This window comes from Balaenoptera physalus (assembly GCF_965194825.1).
Source record: "Balaenoptera physalus genome assembly, chromosome: 3".
In the NCBI taxonomy this organism is placed as follows: Eukaryota; Metazoa; Chordata; class Mammalia; order Artiodactyla; family Balaenopteridae; genus Balaenoptera; species Balaenoptera physalus.
The window spans coordinates 88,940,012-88,963,336 of record NC_138890.1 but is presented as its reverse complement, the minus strand read 5'-3'; the positions used below and the strand labels follow the sequence as shown (position 1 = coordinate 88,963,336).

The window sequence follows — 23,325 nt, the reverse complement described above, 5'->3', positions numbered from 1 at the left end:
CATACAGGTCTTCTGTCTCCCTAGGTAGGTTTATTCTTTTTGTTGCAATGGTAAATGGGAGTGTTTCTTAATTTCTCTTTCAGATTTTTCATCATTAGTGTATAGGAATGCAACAGATTTCTGTGCATTAATTTTGTATCCTGCAACTTTACCAAATTCATTGATTAGCTCTAGTAGTTTTCTGGTGGCATCTTTAAGATTCTCTGTGTATAGTATCATGTCATCTGCCAACAGTGACAGTTTTACTTCTTCTTTTCCGATTTGGATTCCTTTTATTTCTTTTTCTTCTCTGATTGCCATGGCTAAGACTTCCAAAACTATGTTGAATAATACTGGTGAGCGTGGACATCCTTGTCTTGTTCCTGATCTTAGAGGAAATGCTTTCAGTTTTTCACCATTGAGAATGATGTTTGCTGTGGGTTTGTTATATATGGTCTTTATTATGTTGAGGTAGGTTCCCTCTATGCCCACTTTGTGGAGAGTTTTTATCATAAGTGGGTGTTGAATTTTGTCAAAAGCTTCTTCTGCATCTATTAAGATGATCATATGGTTTTTCTTCTTCAGTTTGTTAATATGGTGTATCACATTGATTGATTTGCGTATATTGAAGAATCCTTGCATCCCTGTGATAAATCCCACTTGATCATGGTGTATCATCCTTTTAATGTGTTGTTGGATTCTGTTTGCTAGTATTTTGTTGAGGAATTTTGCATCTATATTCATCAGTGATATTGGTCTGTAATTTTCTTTTTTTGTAGTATCTCTGTATGGTTTTGGTATCAGGGTAATGGTGACCTCATAGAATGAGTTTGGGAGTGTTCCTTCCTCTGCAATGTTTTGGAAGAGTTTGAGAAGGATGGGTGTTAGCTCTTCTCTAAATGTTTGATAGAATTCACCTGTGAAGCCATCTGGTCCTGGACTTTTGTTTGTTGGAAGATTTTTAATCACAGTTTCAATTTCATTACTTGTGATTGGTCTGTTCATATTTTCTATTTCTTCCTGGTTCACTCTTGGAAGGTTATACCTTTCTAAGAATTTGTCCATTTCTTCCAGGTTGTCCGTTTTATTGGCATAGAGTTGATTGGAGTAGTGTCTTAGAGTGCTTTGTATTTCTGCAGTGTCTGTTGTAACTTCTCCTTTTTCATTTCTAATATTATTGATTTGAGTCTTCTCCCTCTTTTTCTTGATGAGTCTGGCTAATGGTTTATCAATTTTGTTTATCTTCTCAAAGAACCAGCTTTTAGTTTTATTGATCTTTGCTATTGGTTTGGTTCTATTTCGTTTATTTCTGCTCTGATCTTTATGATTTCTTTCCTTCTGCTAACTTTGGGTTTTGTTTGTTCTTCTTTCCCTAGTTCCTTTAGGTGTAAGGTTCGATTGTTTATTTGAGATTTTTCTTGTTTCTTGAGGTAGGCTTGTATAGCTGTAAACTTCCCTCTTCGAACTGCTTTTGCTGCATCCCATAGGTTTTGGATCGTTGTGTTTTCATTGTCATTTGTCTCTAGGTACTTTTTGATTTCCTCCTTGATTTCTTCAGTGATCTCTTGGTTATTTAGTAACGTATTGTTTAGCCTCCATGTGTTTGTGTTTTTTACATTTTTTTCACTGTAATTCATTTCTAATCTCATAGCGTTGTGGTCAGAAAAGATGCTTGATATGATTTCAGTTTTCTTAAATTTACTGACGCTTGATTTGTGCCTCAATATATGATCTGTCCTGGAGAATGTTCCATGCGCACTTGAGAAGAAAGTGTAATCTGCTGTTTTTGGATGGAATGTCCTATAAGTATCAATTAAATCTATCTGGTCTATTGTGTCATTTAAAGCTTCTGTTTCTGTATTTATTTTCATTTTGGATGATCTGTCCGTTGGTGTAAGTGAGGTGTTAAAGTCCCCTACTATTATTGTGTTACTGTCAATTTCCTCTTTTAACTGCTGTTAGCAGTTGGCTCATGTATTTAGGTGCTCCTATGTTGGGTGCCTGTAGATTTATAATTGTTATATCTTCTTCTTGGATTGACCCCTTGATCATTATGTAGTGTCCTTCCTTGTCTCTTGTAACGTTCTTTATTTTAAAGTCTATTTTATCTGATATGAGTATTGCTACTCCAGCTTTCTTTTGATTTCCATTTGCACGGAATATCTTTTTGCATCCCTCACTTTCAGTCTGTATGTGTCCCTAGGTCTGAAGTGGGTCTCTTGTAGACAGCATATATATGGGTCATGTTTTTGTATCCATTCAGCAAGCCTGTGTCTTTTGGTTGGAGCATTTAATCCATTCACGTTTAAGGTAATTATTGATATGTATGTTCTTATGACCATTTTCTTAATTGTTTTGGGTTTGTTTTTGTAGGTCATTTTCTTCTCCTGTGTTTCCCACTTAGAGACGTTCCTTTAGTATTTGTTGTAGAGCTGGTTTGGTGGTGCTGAATCCTCTTAGCTTTTGCTTGTCTGTAAAGCTTTTAATTTCTCCATCGAATCTGAATGAGATCCTTGCCGGGTAGAGTAATCTTGGTTGTAGCTTCTTCCCTTTCATCACTTTAAGTATATCATGCCACTCCCTTCTGGCTTGTAGAGTTTCTGCTGAGAAATCAGCTGTTAACCTTATGGGAGTTCCCTGTATGTTATTTGTCGTTTTTCCCTTGCTGCTTTCAATAATTTTTCTTTGTCTTTCATTTTTGCCAGTTTGATTACTATGTGTCTTGGTGTGTTTCTCGTTGGGTTATCCTGTATGGGACTCTCTGTGCTTCCTGAACTTGGGTGTCTATTTGCTTTCCCATGTTAGGGAAGTTTTTGACCATAATCTCTTCAAATATTTTATCTGGTCCTTCCTCTCTCTCTTCTCCTTCTGGGCGTCCTATAATGAGAATGTTGTTGCATTTAATGTTGTCCCAGAGGTCTCTTAGGGTGTCTTCATTTCTTTTCATTCTATTTTCTTTATTCTGTTCCGCAGCAGTGAATTCCATCATTCTGTCTTCCAGGTCACTTATCTGTTCTTCTGCCTCAGTTATTCTGCTATTGATTCCTTCTAGTGTAGTTTTCATTTCAGTTATTGTATTGTTCATCTCTGTTTGTTTGTTCTTTAATTCTTCTAGGTCTTTGTTAAACATTTATTGCATCTTCTTGCATCTTCTTGATTTATTGCATCTTCTTGATCTTTGCCTGCATTGTTTTTCTGAGGTCCTGGATCATGTTCACTATCATTATTCTGAATTCTTTTTCTGGAAGGTTGCCTATCTCCACTTCATTTAGTTGTTTTTCTGGGGTTTTATCTTGTTCCTTCATCTGGTACATAGTCCTCTGCCTTTTCATTTTGTCTATCTTTCTGTGAATGTGGTTTCTGTTCCACAGGCTGCAGGATTGTAGTTCTTCTTGCTTCTGCTGTCTGCCCTCTGGTGGATGAGGCTATCTAAGAGGCTTGTGCAAGTTTCCTGATGGGAGGGATTGGTGGTGGGTAGAGCTGACTCTTGCTCTGGTGAGCAGAGCTCAGTAAAACTGTAATCTGCTTGTCTGCTGATGGGTGAGGCTGGGTTCTCTCCCTGTTTGTTGTTTGGCCTGAGGCAACCCAACACTGGAGCCTGCCTGGGCCCTTTGGTGGGGCTAATGGCAGAGACTCTGGTAGGGCTCACGCCAAGGAGTACTTCCCAGAACTGCTGCTGCCAGTGTCCTTGTCCCAACGGTGAGCCACAGCCACTCCTGCCTCTGCAGGAGACCCTCCAACACTAGCAGGTACACCTGATTCAGTCTCCCCTGGGGTCACTGCTCCTTCCCCTGGGTCCCGATGTGCACACTACTTTGTGTGTGCCCTCCAAGAGTGGAGTCTCTGTTTCCCCCAGTCCTGTCAAAGTCCTGCAATCAAATCCCACTAGCCTTCAAAGTCTGGTTCTCTAGGAATTCCTCCTCCCGTTGCCCTACCCCAGGTTGGGAAGCCTGATGTGGGGCTCAGAACCTTCACTCCTGTGGGTGGACTTTTGTGGTATAAATATTCTCTAGTCTGTGAGTCACCCACCCAGCAGTTATGGCATTTGATTTTACTGTGATTGCGCCCCTCCTACCATCTTATTGTGCCTTCTGGTTTGTCTTTGGATGTGGGGTATCTTTTTTGGTGAGTTCCAGTGTCTTCCTGTCGATGATTGTCCAGCAGCTAGTTGTGATTCTGGTTTTCTCACAAGAGGGAGTGAGAGCACGTCCTTCTACTCTGCCATCTTCCTATTAAATTTCTTGCCAGCTTATGAAAATTTGTCTTGGAGGAAGAATGAAAGATTTCCTATTTCTATGACACAGCTTTTATTCACTTATTTTTTGATTTTTCTAAGTAAGCATACCTTCCGTGGTATATTTGAATTTTTTTTCAATGTTAAAAAAAGGAAATGATTAAAGAAATATTTTTGACAACAATATATCATCTGTGTTAACATAAATCTTCCTTACTTGGAAGTATTCAGTACAGATTAAAGTTTCTTTATCCTGTATAAAAACAGTATTTTCTCTGTATATTTGGAGAATGTAAGAAAGTTTCCAGGGTGTAAAAAAGTTGTGGAGCCAAAAGTTGAAAAACAAGAGGCATTTTAGAACAAATACTTGCATATACCCTTATACTTATAAGAAATACCATGGGAATTCTATTGTCCTGCCAAGGAAACTAGTTATCTGTTTTATATTTTGCTATTAAATAGTGTCCATTTTTGTTTAAGAAGTATGTATTTATAGATCTATTTTATACAGGATGAAATTCTAATTTTTGAAAATATGGCAATTTTTAATGGTTCTTTTAAAGTTTTTAATCACTATTTACGGTGAATTGAAAACTCAACATAACTCACTTGATCTTAAATACCAAGCTGAATGCCATTAAATATGAAAGATTTAAATAAATTTAAATAGTCAATAATTTTTTTAGGATTTTTACTAGTTTTACCTTTTAAGAAAGATGCTATTTTAATAGATGCTATTTATTAGTGTTACCTTTTAAAAAGATGTGTATTTTAAAAGATGCTATTTTAAAATAGACATCTTTGGTAATGACATGCATGTACTTTTGTATAATACTCTATTTCTGCCTGATTTGTACTCAGCATCCACTAAATTATAGGAATTTTTATTTTAAAATCTCTTTTATAAATCTTTTAAAAAATGGGTTTGCTCTTGCAATTATTTATAATAAATTGAATGCCTACTGTATATGGGTAGTAATTTTAGCCCGAGTGTTATAAAAGTGAAAACTGTAATATTCTTATTTTCATGTAGATCATAGTTTGATGGGAGAAATATACCTGAACAAATAATTAAAATATACTATGAGAAGTGTTATATTAATCACAGGTACATACATGATCCCTGAGATCTGAGAAAAGGGAACACCTAAGTTGGCTTGGGTAATTATGGTTGTGGGGATGGTCAGAGAAGGTTTCACAGAAAAAACAACTTTACAGTTTAGTTGTTGAAAATTCTGTAGGCAGACAAGGGATAAAAACATTTAGACTGAAGGAACAACATCTGCAAAGGCACAGAGGTATGATCATGAGACATTTAAGGGACCATAGTTAGAAAGTTGTGGTACTATTGTTTGAGGGTGGAAGGCTGTCTGAGGCCAGCTTGGATTACCAGGCAAAGGAGTTTGAATTTTAACCTATAGGTTAGGGTTGTAAATTTAATACCTCGTGTTACAAGTAATAATAGAATTAATACCTAGGATCACTAAGTATCCTAAAGAATGAAGAGGGCTAAGTAGGGATTGTAGGGCATGAGGGGATGCATGTATAATGCTGTGTAGCCTCAACCAGTTAATTCATTTAACAGATTTTTATTGTCTACTATATATGCAAGGTACTGTTTTAAGCACTGGAGATAATAGTGGGGGAAGAGAACAGAGTAATTCCTTGCCCAGTTGGAACTTATATTAGAAATCAGTCTGTATTTTACCCCCACCTGCTTGCCCTCTGTCTCTCTTTGTAATTTTTGGCTACAGCATGATTGTATAATTTCCTTGTAATTTTTTTTTTCATCTTCCTTATGGTTGACATAGGCAGCTCTGCCCTATTACTTGTAGAAGAATGTAGCTAAATTTGTGACACCCTCTCCACATTATTGTTCTTCCCCCGACCTGTAGTTTGAGGTCTGGGCATTACTTTTTTTTAAAATTGAAATTTCTTTTGAGGTAATTGTAGATTAATACGCAATTATATGAAATAATAATCCCTTGTACATTTGGTCTAGTTTCCCCTCATGGTAACATTTTGCAAAACTGTGACAACCAGGATATTAACATTGACATAATCCACTAATCTTATTCATACTTCTCCAGTTTAAATTGTACTCCTTTGTTGTGTGTATGTTAAGTTCTGTAACATGTTATTACTTGTCTAGATTCATGTATCCACCACTACCATCAAGGTACTGAACAGTTCCAACACTACTAGAATCCCTTGTATCCTCCTTCTATAACCATACTTACCTCCCTTTTCCACTCTGCAGGCCCTAAACCGTGGCTACCCCTAATCTGTCCTTTTCCCAAAATTTTGTCACTTCAAGAATGTTATATAAATGGAATCATACAGTATATAACTTTGTGGGGTTGGCTTTTTTCGTTCAGCAGGATTCCTGGAGATTCGTGCAAGTTGTTGTCTATGTCGATAGACTGTTCCTTTTTAATGTGGGTAGTATTCCATGGTATGCATTCACCTGTTGAAGGATCCCTGTGCTGATTCCAGCTTTTGGCTATTACAAATAAAGCTGCTATGAACATTTGTGTACAGGTTTTTGTGTGAACATATGTTTTCATTTCTATGGCATAAATGTCCAAGAGTGCAATTGCTGGGTCAAATGGTAGTTCAATGTTTAGTTTTATAAGAAACCAGAGTGGCTGTACCATTTTTTGTATACTAACCAGCAACAAATGAATGATCCACTTTTTCCATATCCTTACAAGCGTTTGGCCTTGTCATTATATTTTATTTTAGCCATTCTGATATGTATGTAGTGGTATCTCCATGTGGTTTTATTTGCATTTCCCTGATGGCTAATTTATGTTGAACACCTTTTCGTGTGCTCATTCGCCATTTTTATATCCTTTTCTGTGAAATGTCTGTTCATGTCTTCTGCTCATTTTCTAGTTGGATTGTTGTTGTTGTTTATAAATGTTGAATTTTAAGAGGTCTTATGAATTCTAGGTACTAGTTCTCTGTCAGATATGTGGTTTGCAAATATTTTCTCCCAGTCTATAGCTTGTCTTTTTCTCATCTTCACATGGGCTTTCACAGGGCAACCTTTTTACTTTTGATGAGCCCAATTTATCAATTTTTCCTTTTATGGATTGTGTTTTTTTGTTTCAAGTCTAAGAACTCTGCCTAGCTTTAGATCCTGAAGATTTCCTCCTGTTTCTTTTTTCTTTTTTCATAGAAGTTTTGCAGTTTTACGTTTATGTTTAAGTTTTTAAATTAATTTTTGTGTAAGGTGTTAGGTCAGAGTTCATTCTTTTTTTTCTTTTTTTGGCCTATAGATATCCAGTTGCTCCAGTACCGTTTATTGAAAAGGCTAGTTTTCCTTCATTGAATTGCTTCTAGACCTTTGTCAAAAAATAGTTGAGCATATTTGTGTGGGTCTATTTCTGGGTTCTCTATTCTGTTCCATTCATCTACTGTCTATCCTCTACTAATACCACACTGTCTTGATTTCTCATTCACCAAGTTGGACATATTTCTTTGAATACTCTTTCAGCCCTACTTTCTTCTCTCCTTCTGGAACTCAGACGATACAAATGTTGGGTCTTCTGTTATTGTCCCACAGGTCCCTGAGGCTTTGCTTATTCTTCTTATTTTGTGTATATTTTCTCTCTGTTGTTTGGATTGGTTGAATTCTATTCCTCTTTCTTACATTCACTGATTGTATCCTTTGTTGTCTACTATTGAGCTCATCTAGTGAGTTTTTTATTCCTGTTATTGTATTTTTTAGTTCTATAATTTCCATGCTTTTTAATAACTTCTAGTTTTTGCTTAGATTTTCTAATTTTACAGTTGTTTTAAGGGAATTTGTAATTGTTGGTTTACATTTGTTTTAAGAGAATTTGTAATCGATTGTTGAAGCATTTCTATGATGGCTGATTTAAAATCCCTTTCTGATAATTCCAACATCTGATTCATCTTGTTGTTGGCATAAGTTGATTGTCTTTTCTTTTTTAACTTGTGATTATTTTTCTTGGTTCTTGATATGACAGGTGATTTTCAATTGAAGCCTAGATATTTTATCTATTTTGTTAGGAGACTCTGGGGCCTATTTCAATCTTTTATTTTTACAGGCAGTCAATCACTCTGGTTAGATTTAACATGCAGTTCTTGGCCTATTTTTGTGGGCTGTGGTTCCAGTGACAGTTTAATTTTCAGAGTCTTTGTGCTGTTATTTTGGTTTGCTTTATCTGGTATCACTAGGGCTCCCACTGGTTCTTGGTGGTGGTGGTGCTGCTTGAGGGAGTAGAAGACATTTTTCTTAGGCTGAGCAGTACTAGATGTCTATTGGTTAGAGAGGAGGTGAGATAGGATTTCTTTACTGTGCTCCGTAGCTGCCCTACAGTCTCTGGTCAGGAAAGGAGAATCTTGGACTCGCAGAGAACAAGGAGCTTCCTGGACTGGACCTCTTGCTAGAGCTGGGTCCCTTTTGCCAGTTCTGTGTACCTGCTCTGGTGTTTCTGGGTGGGAAAGGTGATCCTTGGACCTGTGGGAACAGGGAGGCTTTCTGACTGGGCTGCTTGCTATTGCTGGATCTCTCTTGCTGGTTCTTCATGCCTAGTTCCATTTCTCTTGGCAGAAAATGGGATTCTCAGGCCTATCAGGGAAGGAGAATGCTTCCCCTGGTTATTTGTTTTTGGTGAGGCTCATAATCTGTCTCCCTTGCTGGTGGTGTCTGGCTTGCCTGATGTTGTCAGAGGGACTCTTGTTGGATCCTGGGAGGAGTTAGCCTACACGGACTGCCTTTTGTTCCCAGACTGGAGGTTGGGAAAAGTCAGGGATGGATGACCGTTTTCTGTTGGGTGAGGGGAGTACAAGACACCCTGCCTCTGTGCTGTTCTTCCAGTCCTAGGGCCAAAGGAGTTTCCCTTTTCTACCTCTCAGAGTTCTTCTTTGGTCGTCCCTTTTGCTATTTTCAGTGTTTATAGTTGTGTTTTTGGGGGCTGAGCTGGGAAAAATGGTCTATGCCATCTTGTCTGGATCAGAAGCTAGGTTTTACTTTTTTTTTTAATTTATTTTTAATTTTTGGCTGCGTTGGGTCTTCATTGCTGCACACAGGCTTTCTCTAGTTGCGTCGAGCGGGGGCTACTCTTCGTTGTGGTGCGCGGGATTCTCATTTTAGTGGCTTCTCTTGTTGCGGAGCACGGTCTCTAGGTGCACGGACTCAGTTGTTGTGGCATGTGGGCTCAGTAGTTGTGGTTCGCGGACTCTAGAGCACAGGCTCAGTAGTTGTGGCCCATGGGCTTAGTTGCTCCACGGCATGTGGGATCTTCCTGGACCAGGGCTCGAACCCGTGTCCCCTGCATTGGCAGGCGGATTCTTAACCACTGTGCCACCAGGGAATTCCTAGGTTTTACTTTTAATTTTGTTTTTTTTGTCATATGAGCATGGTGATAGAGGGGTGGGGAAGTATTGGCTGGGACTGAGTTTGGCCTTGTTGGAGGCCCTGAGATTTACTGTCCTTTATGAGATTCCATTAAACATCCTGTACTTCTGGATTTAATTTCATCCACCAGTTCTTCATAGAGCCCTGGAAAATGGCAAGCCAAGGCTGCCCTCCCTGCATTTTTCTGAGGTCCTGTCTTGGTACAGAGAAGCTTCTTTCTTTAGTTCTTTTCTTTTTTTTTTTTTTAACATCTTTATTGGAGTATAATTGCTTTACATTGTTGTGTTAGTTTCTGCTGTATAACAAAGTGAATCAGCTATATGAATACATATATCCCCATATCCCCTCCCTCTTGTGTCTCCCTCCTGCCCTCCCTATCCCACCCCTCTAGGTGGTCACAAAGCACCGAGCTGATCTCTCTGTGCTCTGCGGTTGCTTCCCACTAGCTATCTGTTTTACATTTGGTAGTGTATATATGTCAATGCCAGTCTCTCACTTCTTCCCAGCTTATCGTTCCCTATGGTTCTTCAGAACCATTTTTTTTTTAGATTCCATATATATATGTTAGCATACGGTATTTGTTTTTCTCTTTCTGACTTACTTCACTCTGTATGACAGACTCTAGGTCCATCCACCTCACTACAAATAACTCAATTTCGTTTCTTTTTATGGCTGAGTAATATTCCTTTAGTTATTTTCTTGATTTTTCCCTAGGTTGGTCTGTTCAATGTCTGCTGCTTCTTTTCATTTTGGAGTATCCAGTGTGAATTCTAAGGATTTTGTTAATTCTTCTTCCTCAGGATATCTTCTGAAAGTTGAGGGGTAGTGTTGGGCACATTTCCATGCTGCCTAGAGCACCAGAATTTTCTCTTTTTTTCCTTTGAAACTATGCTGTGAAACTTGTGGCATAAAGTTATACTCCTTTATTTGCTGATGATATGTTTAAATTTTTGTTTTTTCTTAACAATTTTTGTTCTGTTTTATCGGTTATTGGTGGTAGGAGCTTCTGAAGTACTTCTTTTACTATACTGGCTTTACCTGAAAATTCCAATAATGACTTTTTGCAGTTTTCACATCTCTCTCTGACATTCGACATTGCTAATAACTTCTTTTTTATCCCATCATCTGTAACTCTGTCAAACCTCTTTTTTGCTTACTTAATCTCTACCCTTTGGCTTTTCTTCTTCTAGTTCCTCCATTGATACATTCTCATGGGCTTTGTCCTTGTAATTCTCTGCTTTTCTGTCAACATTCAATCTATTGGTTTTATCACCTTTAAGCAGCTGACTCTCAAATTTGTATCTTTAGCCTTGTATTTTACCTAAGCATTTATTTCCTGCCGAAATGAATGTATTTTTTTTAAAGTAGCTCTGTATTCTCATTCTTCCATTTCTATTGATATTGTCATCATTTATTATTAAAGCCTTGAAGTTGTCATTGTATCATCTGTCTCTCTTTTCTTTAAATACTTTTACCAGGTCAAGCCTCTTTGATCTTAACTCTCACTGACATTGTCAATTATAGATCCTCATTTCTCAAGCTGTATAGCTGTAGTGACTTATTAATTTGCCTTCTTATGTCTCATTTTATGTTTTTGCTGTCTCCAAGCTATTTTATACCTAGCTTCCAGATTAAAGTCTATCTCTATGTCTCTTTTTAAATTAACTATAACATACATATAGAAAAGTGCACAAATCACAGATGCTCAGCTTTATGAAATTTCACCAACTGAACACACTTGCGTAACTAGCACCAGCAAATTAATCATTTAAAGCATCACATTCATGATCTTGTTATTTTGCCTTAAACACCAGTTAAGGAGTTTGAGCCTTATTAGTTCCCTTAACGTTAGAATAGCAAGAGGTAAATTGACATGCCATCTGCCACTGCTTGCCACATATAGCTTGATTTTGGAGACATTTCTTTTTTTACTTCACCCCCTAGTCACTTATATTCCCCATATTCCTTCCTGAAATACATTTGCTTTTTGACCTTTTTATCTAAATCATGGTTTTTCCAACCTTAACTCATGTCTTGCCATTTCTAGGAAACTTTTTTGGATTACTTCAGGTTTCATTAATTTTTTCTTTTTCTCTTCAAAAATTCTTTAATTAATTTTTGAATAAGTAATAGCCATATGTTCACTTAAAACAAAATTCAAATGTACAAAAGGGTATATAATGAAAAGTCTCCTTCCCATTCCTGTGTCCCAGCCACTGTGTGTTCTTCTAGAAATATTTTATGTACTTACAAGTAATTTTAATTTTTATTATTCTTCCTCCTTTTTATACAATGTAGGCATACCAAGTTCTGTATCTTACTTTTTTCTATTAATAATTGTTAATGATAGTTCCAGATCAATACACAAGTTTTCTCATTTTTATATTAGGGCTGAATGATACTCCACTGAATGAATATGCCATGATCACATCTACCACATATGGTTGTGAAGATTGGACACTGAACAAATTCACACAGACTATGATTTGAATGGTACTCCCTAGGATTTCTCAGTTATCAATACAATCAACTGCAGCAGCTTTGATTGTAATTTACCTAGTCAGTTCCTTTTAATTAATATTTCCAGTTTTTAAAAAAATTCCAAACACTACTGAATTGAATAGTCTTATGTATATCATTTGACATCTATGGAAAAATTATCTGTAGGATACCATTCCTTTTAATTCCTTAAGGTATTTATAATCTCTACTAATTTAATAATTAGACATATAATCAGTTAATTATGGAGTTGTTTTTAAAAATTTTTATTATTTGTCATTCCTCAAGGAGTGGTACCATGTATTAAATTATTTTATATTCACCCTGACCTAGAATACTGGTGTACATAAATAAGCCCTTAGGGTGGGCTGGAGTGTTTCTCAGATAGCTGCCAGATTGTTTCCCTTTTTATTCATCTAAGCTCTTCATAATCCTTTTGAAATTCCTAATAATGAGAGAAAAAAGCTATTGTCAAAGCTTTGACCACAGCTAGATGCATTTAGAAGCAGAAGTCATGTTTATTCCAAGCTACAGAATAAAATGAACCACAATCTCAGATATAGTTTTTAAAAAAAAAAGCAAAACGTTTCACCTTTCTTTGGAAAAAAAAATGTTTCTTATTCTTCCATTGAAAACATGGTATGAGATAGAGTATATCTTCGCTGAGACTTAGTTGAGCTATAAGTAAAATAACAGAAAAATGTTCTTTTTTGTGACCCATAAAGATACAGTATATCAAAGTAAATTTTTTAAAGCTACTACCTACAAAGTGAATAAACTGGAATTATCCTACTTGATATTAAAGTGAATAAGTCAATTACTTTTATTGATTTATTTATGTTAAGGTCCATTTAGTGTCCTGCTTGCAACTTTGGAAACCTTGATGGAGTACAGTTTTCCACAAACTTTTTCCCGCTCTACTTGTTCGATCATAAAATGAGACAGTTTTCAGTTGTGAAAAAATTGGAATTTGTTTTCTATTTCGAAAACCCACACATTTTTACCATCTCTTTAGATGGTATCACTGAGCTTAGAGAGAGAAACCTTTTCTCATTTTTCTGTATACGTTAGAGGATTTCAGCTGAATTAAATTGACTTCTGATATGATGAGCCAGACTTAAAAATAAAAGATGTGTTTCTTTATTTCTTCTAACTGACCCTAAAAGATTCTTTGCTTGAAATTCTAGGAGACTCGAGGGAAAAATAAATTCTATCATAGTTCTTGGGATTTATAGCAAACAAGCAGGAATAACTTTGGGTTGTCTGATAAGTGACCTTTAGATGATTATAAGTTATACTGTAGGATTTTTTTTTAAAGAACTTTGAGCTGTAACTCACATGCTGAAGAATTCACCCATTTAAACTGTACAATTTAATGGTTTTTATTCTGTTCACAGAGTTGTGCAACCATTACCACAATCAATTTTAGAACACTCTACTCACCCCAAAAGGAAATCCAGTACCCGTTAGCAGTCACTCCTCATTTCTTCACAAATTTGCCAGCTCTAGTCAATACTAATCTGATTTATGCCTCTAAAAATAGATTTTGGACATTTCATATAAGAAGATAGCACAACATGTCAGTCTTTTGTGTTTGGCTTCTTTCACTTAGCATGTTTACAAGGTTTATCCATGCTGTAGCTTGTATCAACATTTCATTCATTACCATTGCCAATTTCTTTGTATGGATACATTGTGTTTTATTTATCCATTCATCAGTTGATGAACATTTGGGTTGTTCCCCTTTGTGACTATTATGAATAATTCTGCTCTAATATTCATGCACAAGTTTTTGTGTGGGCATATGTTTTTATTTCTCTTGGGTACATACCTAAGAGTGGAATTTCTGGGTCATATATAATAACTCTGTGTTTAAGTTTTGAGGAACTATCCATTTTACATTTACACCACCAGTATCTGATGGTTCTAATTTCTTCACAGTCTCCAACACTTGATATTATCTGTCTTTTTGATTATGGACATCTTAGTGGTGTGAAGTGGTATCTCATTGTGGTTTTTTTTTTTAAATTTATTTATTTTTGGCTGTGTTGGGTCTTTGTTTCTGTGTGAGGGCTTTCTCCAGTTGCGGCAAGCAGGGGCCACTCTTCATTGCGATGCGCGGGCCTCTCACCATCGCGGCCTCTCTTGTTGCAGAGCACAGGCTCCAGACGCGCAGGCTCAGTAGTTGTGGCTCACGGGCCCAGTTGCTCCATGGCATGTGGGATCCTCCTAGACCAGGGCTCGAACCCGTGTCACTGGCATTGGCAGGCGGATTCTCAACCACTGCACCACCAGGGAAGCCCTCATTGTGGTTTTGATTGGTATTTTCCTAATGGCTAATGATATTGAACATCTTTTCATGTGCTTAGTGGACATCTGTAAATCTTATTTGGAGAACTGTCTACTCAGATCTTTTGCCCATTTTTAATTGGTTTGTCTCATTATTGAGTTGTAAGAATACTTTATGTAATCCAGATAAAAGTCCCTGATCAGATATATGATTTGTAAATATTTTCCCCATTCTGTTGTCTTATCACTTACTTGATGGTGGCCTTCGAAGTACAGAAGTTTTTAATTTTGATGAAAACAAATTTACATATTTTTATTTTGTTGCTTGCACTTTTGGTGTCATATCTAGAAACCATTGCCTGGACCAAGGTCATGAAGATTTACTACTATATTTTCTTTTGAGAGTTTTATAGTTTTAGCTCTGATATTTAGATCTGTGATTCCTTTAGATTTAATTTTTTGTGTATGGTCTAAGGAGGCATCCTGCTTAACTCTTTTGCATGTGGAATCCAATTGTCCCAGCATCTTTAGTAGAAAAGACTTTTTTTTCCTCCATTGAATAGACTTGGCAGTGAAGTCTGAGTCCTCCAGCTTTGTTCTTTTTCTTCAGGGTGTTTTGGTTTGTTTGTTTATTTGTTTGGTTATTCTGACTTCCTTGCATTTCTTTGTAAATTTTAAGATTAGCATGTCAATTTCTGCAGAAAAAAAAAAGCTAGCTTAGATTTTAATATGGATTGAGTTAAGTTTGTAGAACAAGTTGGACAGTATTGCTTTCTTAACAATATTAAGTCTTTTGGATCCATTAACATGAGTCTTTCCATTTATTTAGGTCGTCTTTAATTTTTTTCAACAATATTTTATAATTTTAAGGGTAAAGTTTTGTGTTTATTTTGTAAAATTTATTCCTAAATATTTTATTCTTTTTGATGCTGTTATAAATGGAATTGTTTTGGAATTGTTTTTTAATTTTGTTTTCAGATTGATCATTGCTAGTATATAGAAATACAGTTGATATTTGTATATTGATCTTGTACCCTGTAATCTTACTGAGCTCATTTATTAGTTCTAATACTTTAAAAATTGTATTTCTTAGGATTTTCTATATACGTCATGTCATCTGCAAATAAATATAGTTTTACTTCTTCCATTCCAAATTCATTGAAAATTATTTCACTTATTTCATTGTACTGACTGGAACCTCCATTATAGTGTTGAATAGAAGTGGTGAGATTGGACATTCTCATCTTGTTCCTGATTTTTGGGGGAAAGCATTCAGTTATAACGATTTTTTTTTACTCTAAAAAGAATGGGCCATAACTTTGCTTTGAAGACTAATTTCCTTTTGATTTAAGATTCTTTTCTTCTGTTTACATACACAGATATGTGCTGATTAGACGGCTCAATTGTGCAGTGTGGAGGATAAGACAGTGCCTTACAAAAATGGGGTTTGGGAGTGACCTGAAGAATTCACATGAAGCTGTGTTAAAATTGCAAGACTGGGAATTACGGTTACTGGAAACAGTGAAGAAATTTATGGCCCTGAGAATAAAAAGTGATAAAGAATATGCATCTACTTTACAGAACCTTTGTAATCAAGTTGATAAGGAAAGTACTATCCAAATGAATTATGTCAGCAATGTATCCAAGGTAAGAAGAATGATTTCATCATTTATTGTCTATAGCATCATAGTTGTCCTTAAGGCAAATAGATCATACTATTGAATAAGCGTACCTAAGTCAGCATTCTAAAATCTTCCAAAATCTTGCTGATTATCAGAATCTCATGGGGAAAGTTTCAAAAATTGTAAAATTTGGGCCCAGCTCCTGATATTCTGAGTCAGTAGGTCTGAAATTTTTGAACTTTGAAATCTTTTTTTCCTATAGATGTCTAGATTATTCTAATGATTAGTTAGGTTTGAGAACCCTTCTTACAAATTTCATTTTCTTTATTACCCTACCTCCTTGGGTTCCTTGAGCCCTGCTGTTTTCTTCTTTTGACACAAACTTTCATTATAACCCACCTTCCCTGCATTCTTCTGTGAATCATTTGTATTGTGAATCACATGGAGTATTTTAACATGTAGGTGTTCTTTGCTGTCATTTCATTACTAAAATACTAATATATTGATGATTTAATCACACATAAAAATCCTTTGGATAAACAATATGGTTTTTTAGCTCCAAGATTATAAAGTATAATATAAAATTTAAAAATAAGGGCTATAAAAATAAAGGCCAAAATTGCACTGTTAATTGTCCTTTGAAGGCATAAAATATGAAATATTACACACCTTAATAGTTCTTGGATTTTCGCTCTGTTTATTTTCATTGTCTTACTTCACATTTCACTATATTTATTCAAAGTTAAAATTTCTTTTTACCTTACTTGGAAAGTTAAAAAAATTAGTGTGTTTCTTGCACTCATGGGTCTTAGGATTTGAGTAAATTGTAGAAGAAACTCTATTTCTTATGGGGAATGTGTGTATGTGGTATGTGTGATCAGGTAAAGATCTGTGATTTCGCTGAGAACTCCTAATGTTAATATCTTTAACATCCTTTCCTGGGCCAATGAAATTCCCCAAAGAACAATTCTCTAGTATCTAGTCTGAAGGTAAGGTTGCCAGATGTAGCAAATTAAAATATAGAACACCAGTTAAATTTGCGTACAATATTTGAGAAATGCATACACTAAAAATTATTTATTTTTTATCTGAAATTCAAATTTAACTGGTGTCCTGTATTTTGTTTGACTACTCTGTTATGTTATGGGAATAGATAGGGAAAGTAGATTGAGTGTTCGAAGAGTCATATTTTAGTTAATCCTCCTGTTGTTGGTAAGCTGCCTGGTGTCTCTGAGTCCAAAAGCTCTCTGGTTAATTTTTTCCTCTTGTTTTCTTCTGCACTGGGGGAAGGATAGTTGCATGTCTGTGGGCTGAGCAATAGGAACTAGAATTCTGGCTGTTCCTTATATAGACTGAATCAATCCTTCTGTTTCAGTGCCCTCTCCTTTTTCTTCATTTAGATTTCTCCAGTTCCTGAGCTTTATTGGAGTTATCTGAACCTATGAACTGGTCTTTTCTTCTTTTTCTCCCCCCAGTTTCATTGAGATATAATTGACATACATCACTGTATAGGTTTAAGGTGTATAGCATGATTTTTTTTTTAAAGGGCTTCCTCATTCTTTTATTTTTAATAAATTTATTTATTTATTTATTTTTGGCTGCATTGGGTCTTCGTTGCTGCGCACGGGCTTTCTCTAGTTGCAGTTAGCGGGGGCTACTCTTCATTGCGGTGTGTGGGCTTCTCATTGTCGTGGCTTCTCTTGTTGTGGAGCACGGGCTCTAGGTGAGTGGGCTTCAGTAGTTGTGGCACATGGGTTCAGTAGTTGTGGCTCATGGGCTTAGTTGCTTCCCGGCATGTGGGATCTTCCCGGATCAGGGATTGTACCCGTATCCCCTGCATTGGCAGGCAGATTCTTAACCACTGCACCACCAGGGAAGTCCAGCATGATGGTTTGATTTATGTTATGTTGTGAAATGATTACCACAGTAGATTTAGCTGATATCCAAATAATAAAAAGAAAAGAAAAAAATTTCTCTTTTTGATAAAAACTCTTAGAAAGCACTCACTTAACAACTCTCTTTATCATACAACAGTGTTAACTGTAGTCATCATGCTGTACATTATATCCCTAGTACTTATTTATCTTATAACTGGAAGTTTGTACCTTTTGATCATTTTCCTCCAATTCCCCCTCCCACCATGTGGCCTTTTCTTCTTGACCTCCCCTTTGCCGAACACTTAAGTTTCAACTTTTCCTGATATGCTAATCAGTTACCACTTACATTTTCTAACGTTTTGTTGGCAAGTCTTATCTGTGATTGTTGCCTTTTCTATCTTCTTTGTTATTGCGAATTTATACTTTAAGTAACTATGTTATATTTTGGTAGGGTTTTGGAAAGGAGTGAAAAATAGCCATGTGTTTTATTTACTATGTTTAACTGAAATTATACTGTTTAGAAAAGTATGGGACTTCCCTTGGCGGTCCAGTGGTTAAGACTTCCCCTTCCAGTGCAGGCGGTGTGGGTTTGATCCCTCGTTGGGGAGCTAAGATCCCACATGCCTTGCAGCCAAAAAGCCAAAACATAAAAGAGAAGCAATATTGTAACAAATTCAATAAAGACTTTACAAATGCTCCACATCAAAAAAATCTTAAAAAAAAAAAAAAGTAAGGTAGTAAAAGGAACAAGAAATAGTATTAACAGGTAAGAAGATTGAGGATTTATGAGGTCAGGACAGAGAAGGAGTCATCAATGTGTATACTGAAGTGTCAGGTATTTTGGTGAGGGATAGATGGAGACGAATGCTGAGATAAAGAGGGCAGGAGAATTTGGGGGATGGGAAAGGGGGATAGGAAAAGGTGATAGATTGAGAGGAAGTGGTTTAATTGGTAGTATTGCCTTTCAGAGAGGAAATGTTGAGAGATAACAGTTGAACAATGGTTGGAAACCCAAAGAAAAACAAGGAGTATGTCAGCTTTTCCTCTTAACTCTGAAAATGCATCACACTATTCTGATTATTGTTGCTTTATAGTAATCTCAAAATTAGATAGTGTAATTTCTCTTCGTGCTTTTTTTTTTCTTTCCAAAATTGTTTTGGCTACTTTAGTTCCTGTGCATTTCCATATGAATTTTAGAATCAGCTCATCAATTTCTATAAAAAAGGCTACTGAATTTTGATTGAAATGCATTGAATATATAGGTAAATTTTGGGAAAATGTATATCTTAACAGTATTGGAGTTCTAATCCATAAACATGGTGTATATCTTCTTTAATTTTTCTAATTAATCTTATATCAATAGTTTTAAGTGTATAGGTCCTTTGGATTTATGTGTATTTCATATTTTTTGATGTTCTCATAAATAGTATTTTTCCTAATTTTCCGTTTTCCACTGTTCATTGTTATGTATGTTAATCTCAGAACCTAAACTTTGCAAAACGTACTTATTTGCAGTTGTCTTGTAGAGTCCATTGAATTTTCTACACAGATGATTATATTATCTGCTCACAAAGAGAATTTTAGTTCTTCCTTTCCAATTTGGATGCCTTTTATTTATTTTTGTGGCCTTCTTGCAATAGCTAAAACCTCTGGTGCAGAGTTCAATAGAAATATTGACAGCAGACATCTATGTCTTGTTCCTGATCTTAGGGGAAAAGCGTTTAGTCTTTCACTATTAAGTATGATGTTAATTTTGAGTTTTTGTAGATATCTTCTATAAGCTTATAGAAATTCCCTTCTGTTCCTGCCTAGCTGAGAGCTTTTTCATTAATTGTTGTTGGATTTTGTCAAGTTGTTTGTCTTCTGCTTAGGTGATTGTATTGTTTCTTCTTTTCAGTTTGATAATATGTTGAAATGTATTGATTGATTTTCAGATGTTTCAAACATTTGAAGATTGTTAAAAAAAAAACAACCTTCCCACTTCATCTTTTTTTATTATCCTTGTTTTTATGTCATTGGATTCAATTTGCTACGAAATTTTTTTTGGAGAATTTTTGTATCAGTGTTTCTGAGGGATATAGATCTACAGTTCCTTTTCTTGTAATACTGTCTGGTTTCGGTAGCAGAGTAATAAGGCTGGCTTCATAAGACAAGTGGGAAGTATTTTCTTCAATTTTCTGGAGAAGTTTATGTAGAATTGGTTTTATTTCTTACTTAGGTGTGTGATAGAATTCACCAGTGAAGTCATCTTGACCTAGAGTTTTCTTTGGGAGAAGGTTTTTAGTTATAAATTTAACTTTTAAAATAAAGGGCTATTCATATGATCCTTTTCTTCTTCAGTGAACTGTAAGGAATTTGTTTATTTTTGCCTAAGTTGTCAGTTTTTTAGTGTTGTTTATTATTTTGCCTTATTGTCTTTTTAATATTTGGAGAATCTGTAGTAGTCTTATCTCTCTCATTCCTGATATTGATAATTTGTGTCTTCTTTTTTTTTTTTTCTTGATTGGACTGGCTAGAGGTTTCTCAATTTTACTGATGTTATATGAGAACCAACTTTTGATTTCATTCATTGTATATTGATATTTTGTTTTCTATTGCATTGATTTCTGCTCTGAAATTATTAATTTTTTTCCCCCATTTAATTTTTGTTTCATTTGCTCTTTTTCTCCCCTGGATTAATAAAGTAGAAGTTGAGATCACTGATTTAAGACTATTCTTCTTCTGTAATACGTACATCCTTATAGTGTTCTTAATTTTTTCTGAGTACTGTTTTAGCTGCATCCCAGAAAATTCTCATTGGTTATTTTCATTTTTTTCAGTTCAGAATACATTTTAATTTCACTTTTGATTCCTTCTTTGACCCATGTATTCTTTCAAAGTCTCTTATATAATTTCCAAGTAGTTGTTTTTTTTTCTAGAGATATTTTTGTTACTGATTTCAAATTGAGTTCCGTTGTTTTCAAAAATCCTGTTTTATATGACTTGAATCCTTTTAAATTTATGGATACTTGTTTCATGGCCCAGAGTATGGTGTGTCTTGATAACTCTTTCATGTGCACTTTATACTCTGCTGCTGTTGTTTGCAGTGTTCTTATAAATGACAATTAGGTCAAGTATGGTTGTTCATAGTAGTGTTCAAGCCGTTTATTTCTTTACTCATTTTTTGTTTATTTTAAAAAATATGGTTACACTTTTTTTTTTTTAATTTATTTGGCTGCGTTGGATCTTAGTTGTGGCACATGGGATCTTTGTTGTGGCATGCGGGGTCTTTTGTTGCGGTGTGCATGCTCTTTGTTGCGGTGTGTGGGCTTCTCTCTAGTTGTGGCACATGGGCTCCAGAGTGCCTGGGCTCAGTAGTTGTGGTGCGCAGTCTCAGTAGTTGTGGTGTGCAGGCTCTAGAGCATGTGGGCTCAGTAGTTGCAGTGCATGGGCTTAGTTGCCCCACGGCATGTGGGATCTTAGTTCCCCAACCAGGGATCGAACCGCGCCCCTTGCATTGGAAGGTGGATTCTTAACCACTGGGCCCCAGGGAAGTCCCTCTTTACTCATTTTTGTCCACCTGTTCTATCAGTTATTGAGAGAGTGGTGTTGAAATCTCTGATTATAATTGTGAATAAGTCTGTTTCTCCCTGCAGTTTGATCAGTTTTTATTTCATGTATTTTGAATCTCTGTTAAGAAGTACATAAATGTTTAGAGTTGTTCCTTTTTTTGACAAATGAATTAACCAACCTTCCTTCCTTCCTTCCTTCCTTCCTTCCTTCCTTCCTTCATTCCTTCCTTCCTCTCCTTCATGTTAGGATAGTTTTTTTTGTTTTTTTTGTTTTTAATTCCAGTAAACCTGGTACCTAACATTTTGGTTTCAGGTGTACAACATAATCAGTATCTGTATATACCATAAAGTGATCATTGCAATAAGTCTAGTTATCATCTGTCACCATATAATTGACCCCTTCACCCTTTCCACCTACACCCCAATCCCTTTCCCCTCTGATAACCACCAGTATGTTCCTGTACCTGCGAGTTTTATTTTCTTTGCTTATTTGTTTTGTTTTTTTAAATTCCACATATAAATGAAATCATACGGTGTTGGTCTTTCTCTGACTGACTTATTTCACTTAGCATAATAGCCTCACGGCCCATTCATGTTGTCATAAGTGGCAAAGATTTCCTTCTTTTTTATGGCTGAGAAATATTCCATTGTGTATATATACCACATCTTCTTTATCTCTTCATCCACCAATGGACACTTAGGTTATTTCCATATCTGGCTGATTTAAACAATGCTACAGTGAACATAGGGATGCATATATCTCTTTTAGTTAGTGTTCTTGTTTACTTCAGATAAATACCCAGAAGTGGAATAACTAGAGCATATGGTAGTTCTGTTATTATTTGAGGAACCTTCATATTGTTTTACATAGTAGCTGCACTAAATTACATTCTCACCCACAGTGTGTGAGGGTGCCATTTTCTCTACAAATTCTCCAATACTTGTTATTTCTTGTCTTTTTGACAATAGCTATTCTGACAGATATGTGGTAATATCTCATTGTGGTTTTGATTTGCATTTGCCTAATAGCTGGTGATCTTGAGCATCTTTTTACCTACCTGTTGGCCATCCATATGTCTTCTTTGGAAAAATGTCTATTCATATCCTCTGCCTGTTTTTAAATTGGATTTTGTTGTTGTTGTTTAGTTGTATGAGTTCTTTATGTGTTTTGGATATTAGCCCATTATTGGATGTATGATTTGCAAATATCTTATCCTATTCTGGAGGTTGTCTTTTTGTTTTATTGCTGGTTTCCTTTGCTGTACTGAAGCTTTTTAGTTTGATATAGTCCCAATTATTTATTTTTGCTTTTGTTGCCATTGCGTTTGAATCAGATCCAAAAAATACCTCTAAGAGTGATGTCAGGGAGCTTACTGCCTATGTTTTCTTCCAGGAGTTTTATGGTTTCTGATCTTACATTCAAGTCTTTAATCAATTTTGAGTTGATTTTTGTGTATGGTGTAAGATAGTCATCCAGTTTTATTCTCTTGCATGTGGATGTTGGGTTTTCCCAACACCATTTATTGAAGAGACTGCCTTTTCCCATTGTATATTTTTGCCTCCTTTGTTGTAAATTAATTGACCATATATGTGTGGATTTATTTCTGGCTCTCTATTCTGTTGATCTATGTATCTTATGCCAATACCATACTATTTTGATTACTATTGCTTTGTAGTATAGTTTGAAATCAGGGAGCATGATACCTACAGCTTTGTTCATTCCTTCCTTCTTTCTGTCCTTCCTTCCCTCCCTTCCTTCCGTCCCTCCCTCCCTCCCTCCTTTTCTTGGGGACTTTGGTCCCATACAAATTTTAGAATTATTTATTCTAGGTCTGTGCAGAATGCCACTGGAATTTTGATAGGAATTTCTTGATATTATTTC

At 35.8% G+C, this 23,325-nt stretch overlaps 1 protein-coding gene across 13 annotated transcripts in view; it reads left to right on the top strand.

Annotated features, from left to right (window-relative positions):
- The window catches only part of FER (FER tyrosine kinase), a 441,496-nt gene that overhangs the window by 30,047 nt on the left and 388,124 nt on the right, over positions 1–23,325 (top strand). For all 13 annotated transcript variants that reach the window (XR_014261909.1, XR_014261910.1, XM_082455757.1 and 10 more), the window contains one exon: positions 15,773–16,040. Coding sequence is in view for 11 of the 13 variants with exons in the window: in XM_082455757.1 (XP_082311883.1) it covers positions 15,834–16,040 (207 nt within the window). In the remaining 2 variants the exon portion in view is untranslated. The remainder of the gene's footprint in view (positions 1–15,772; positions 16,041–23,325) is intronic.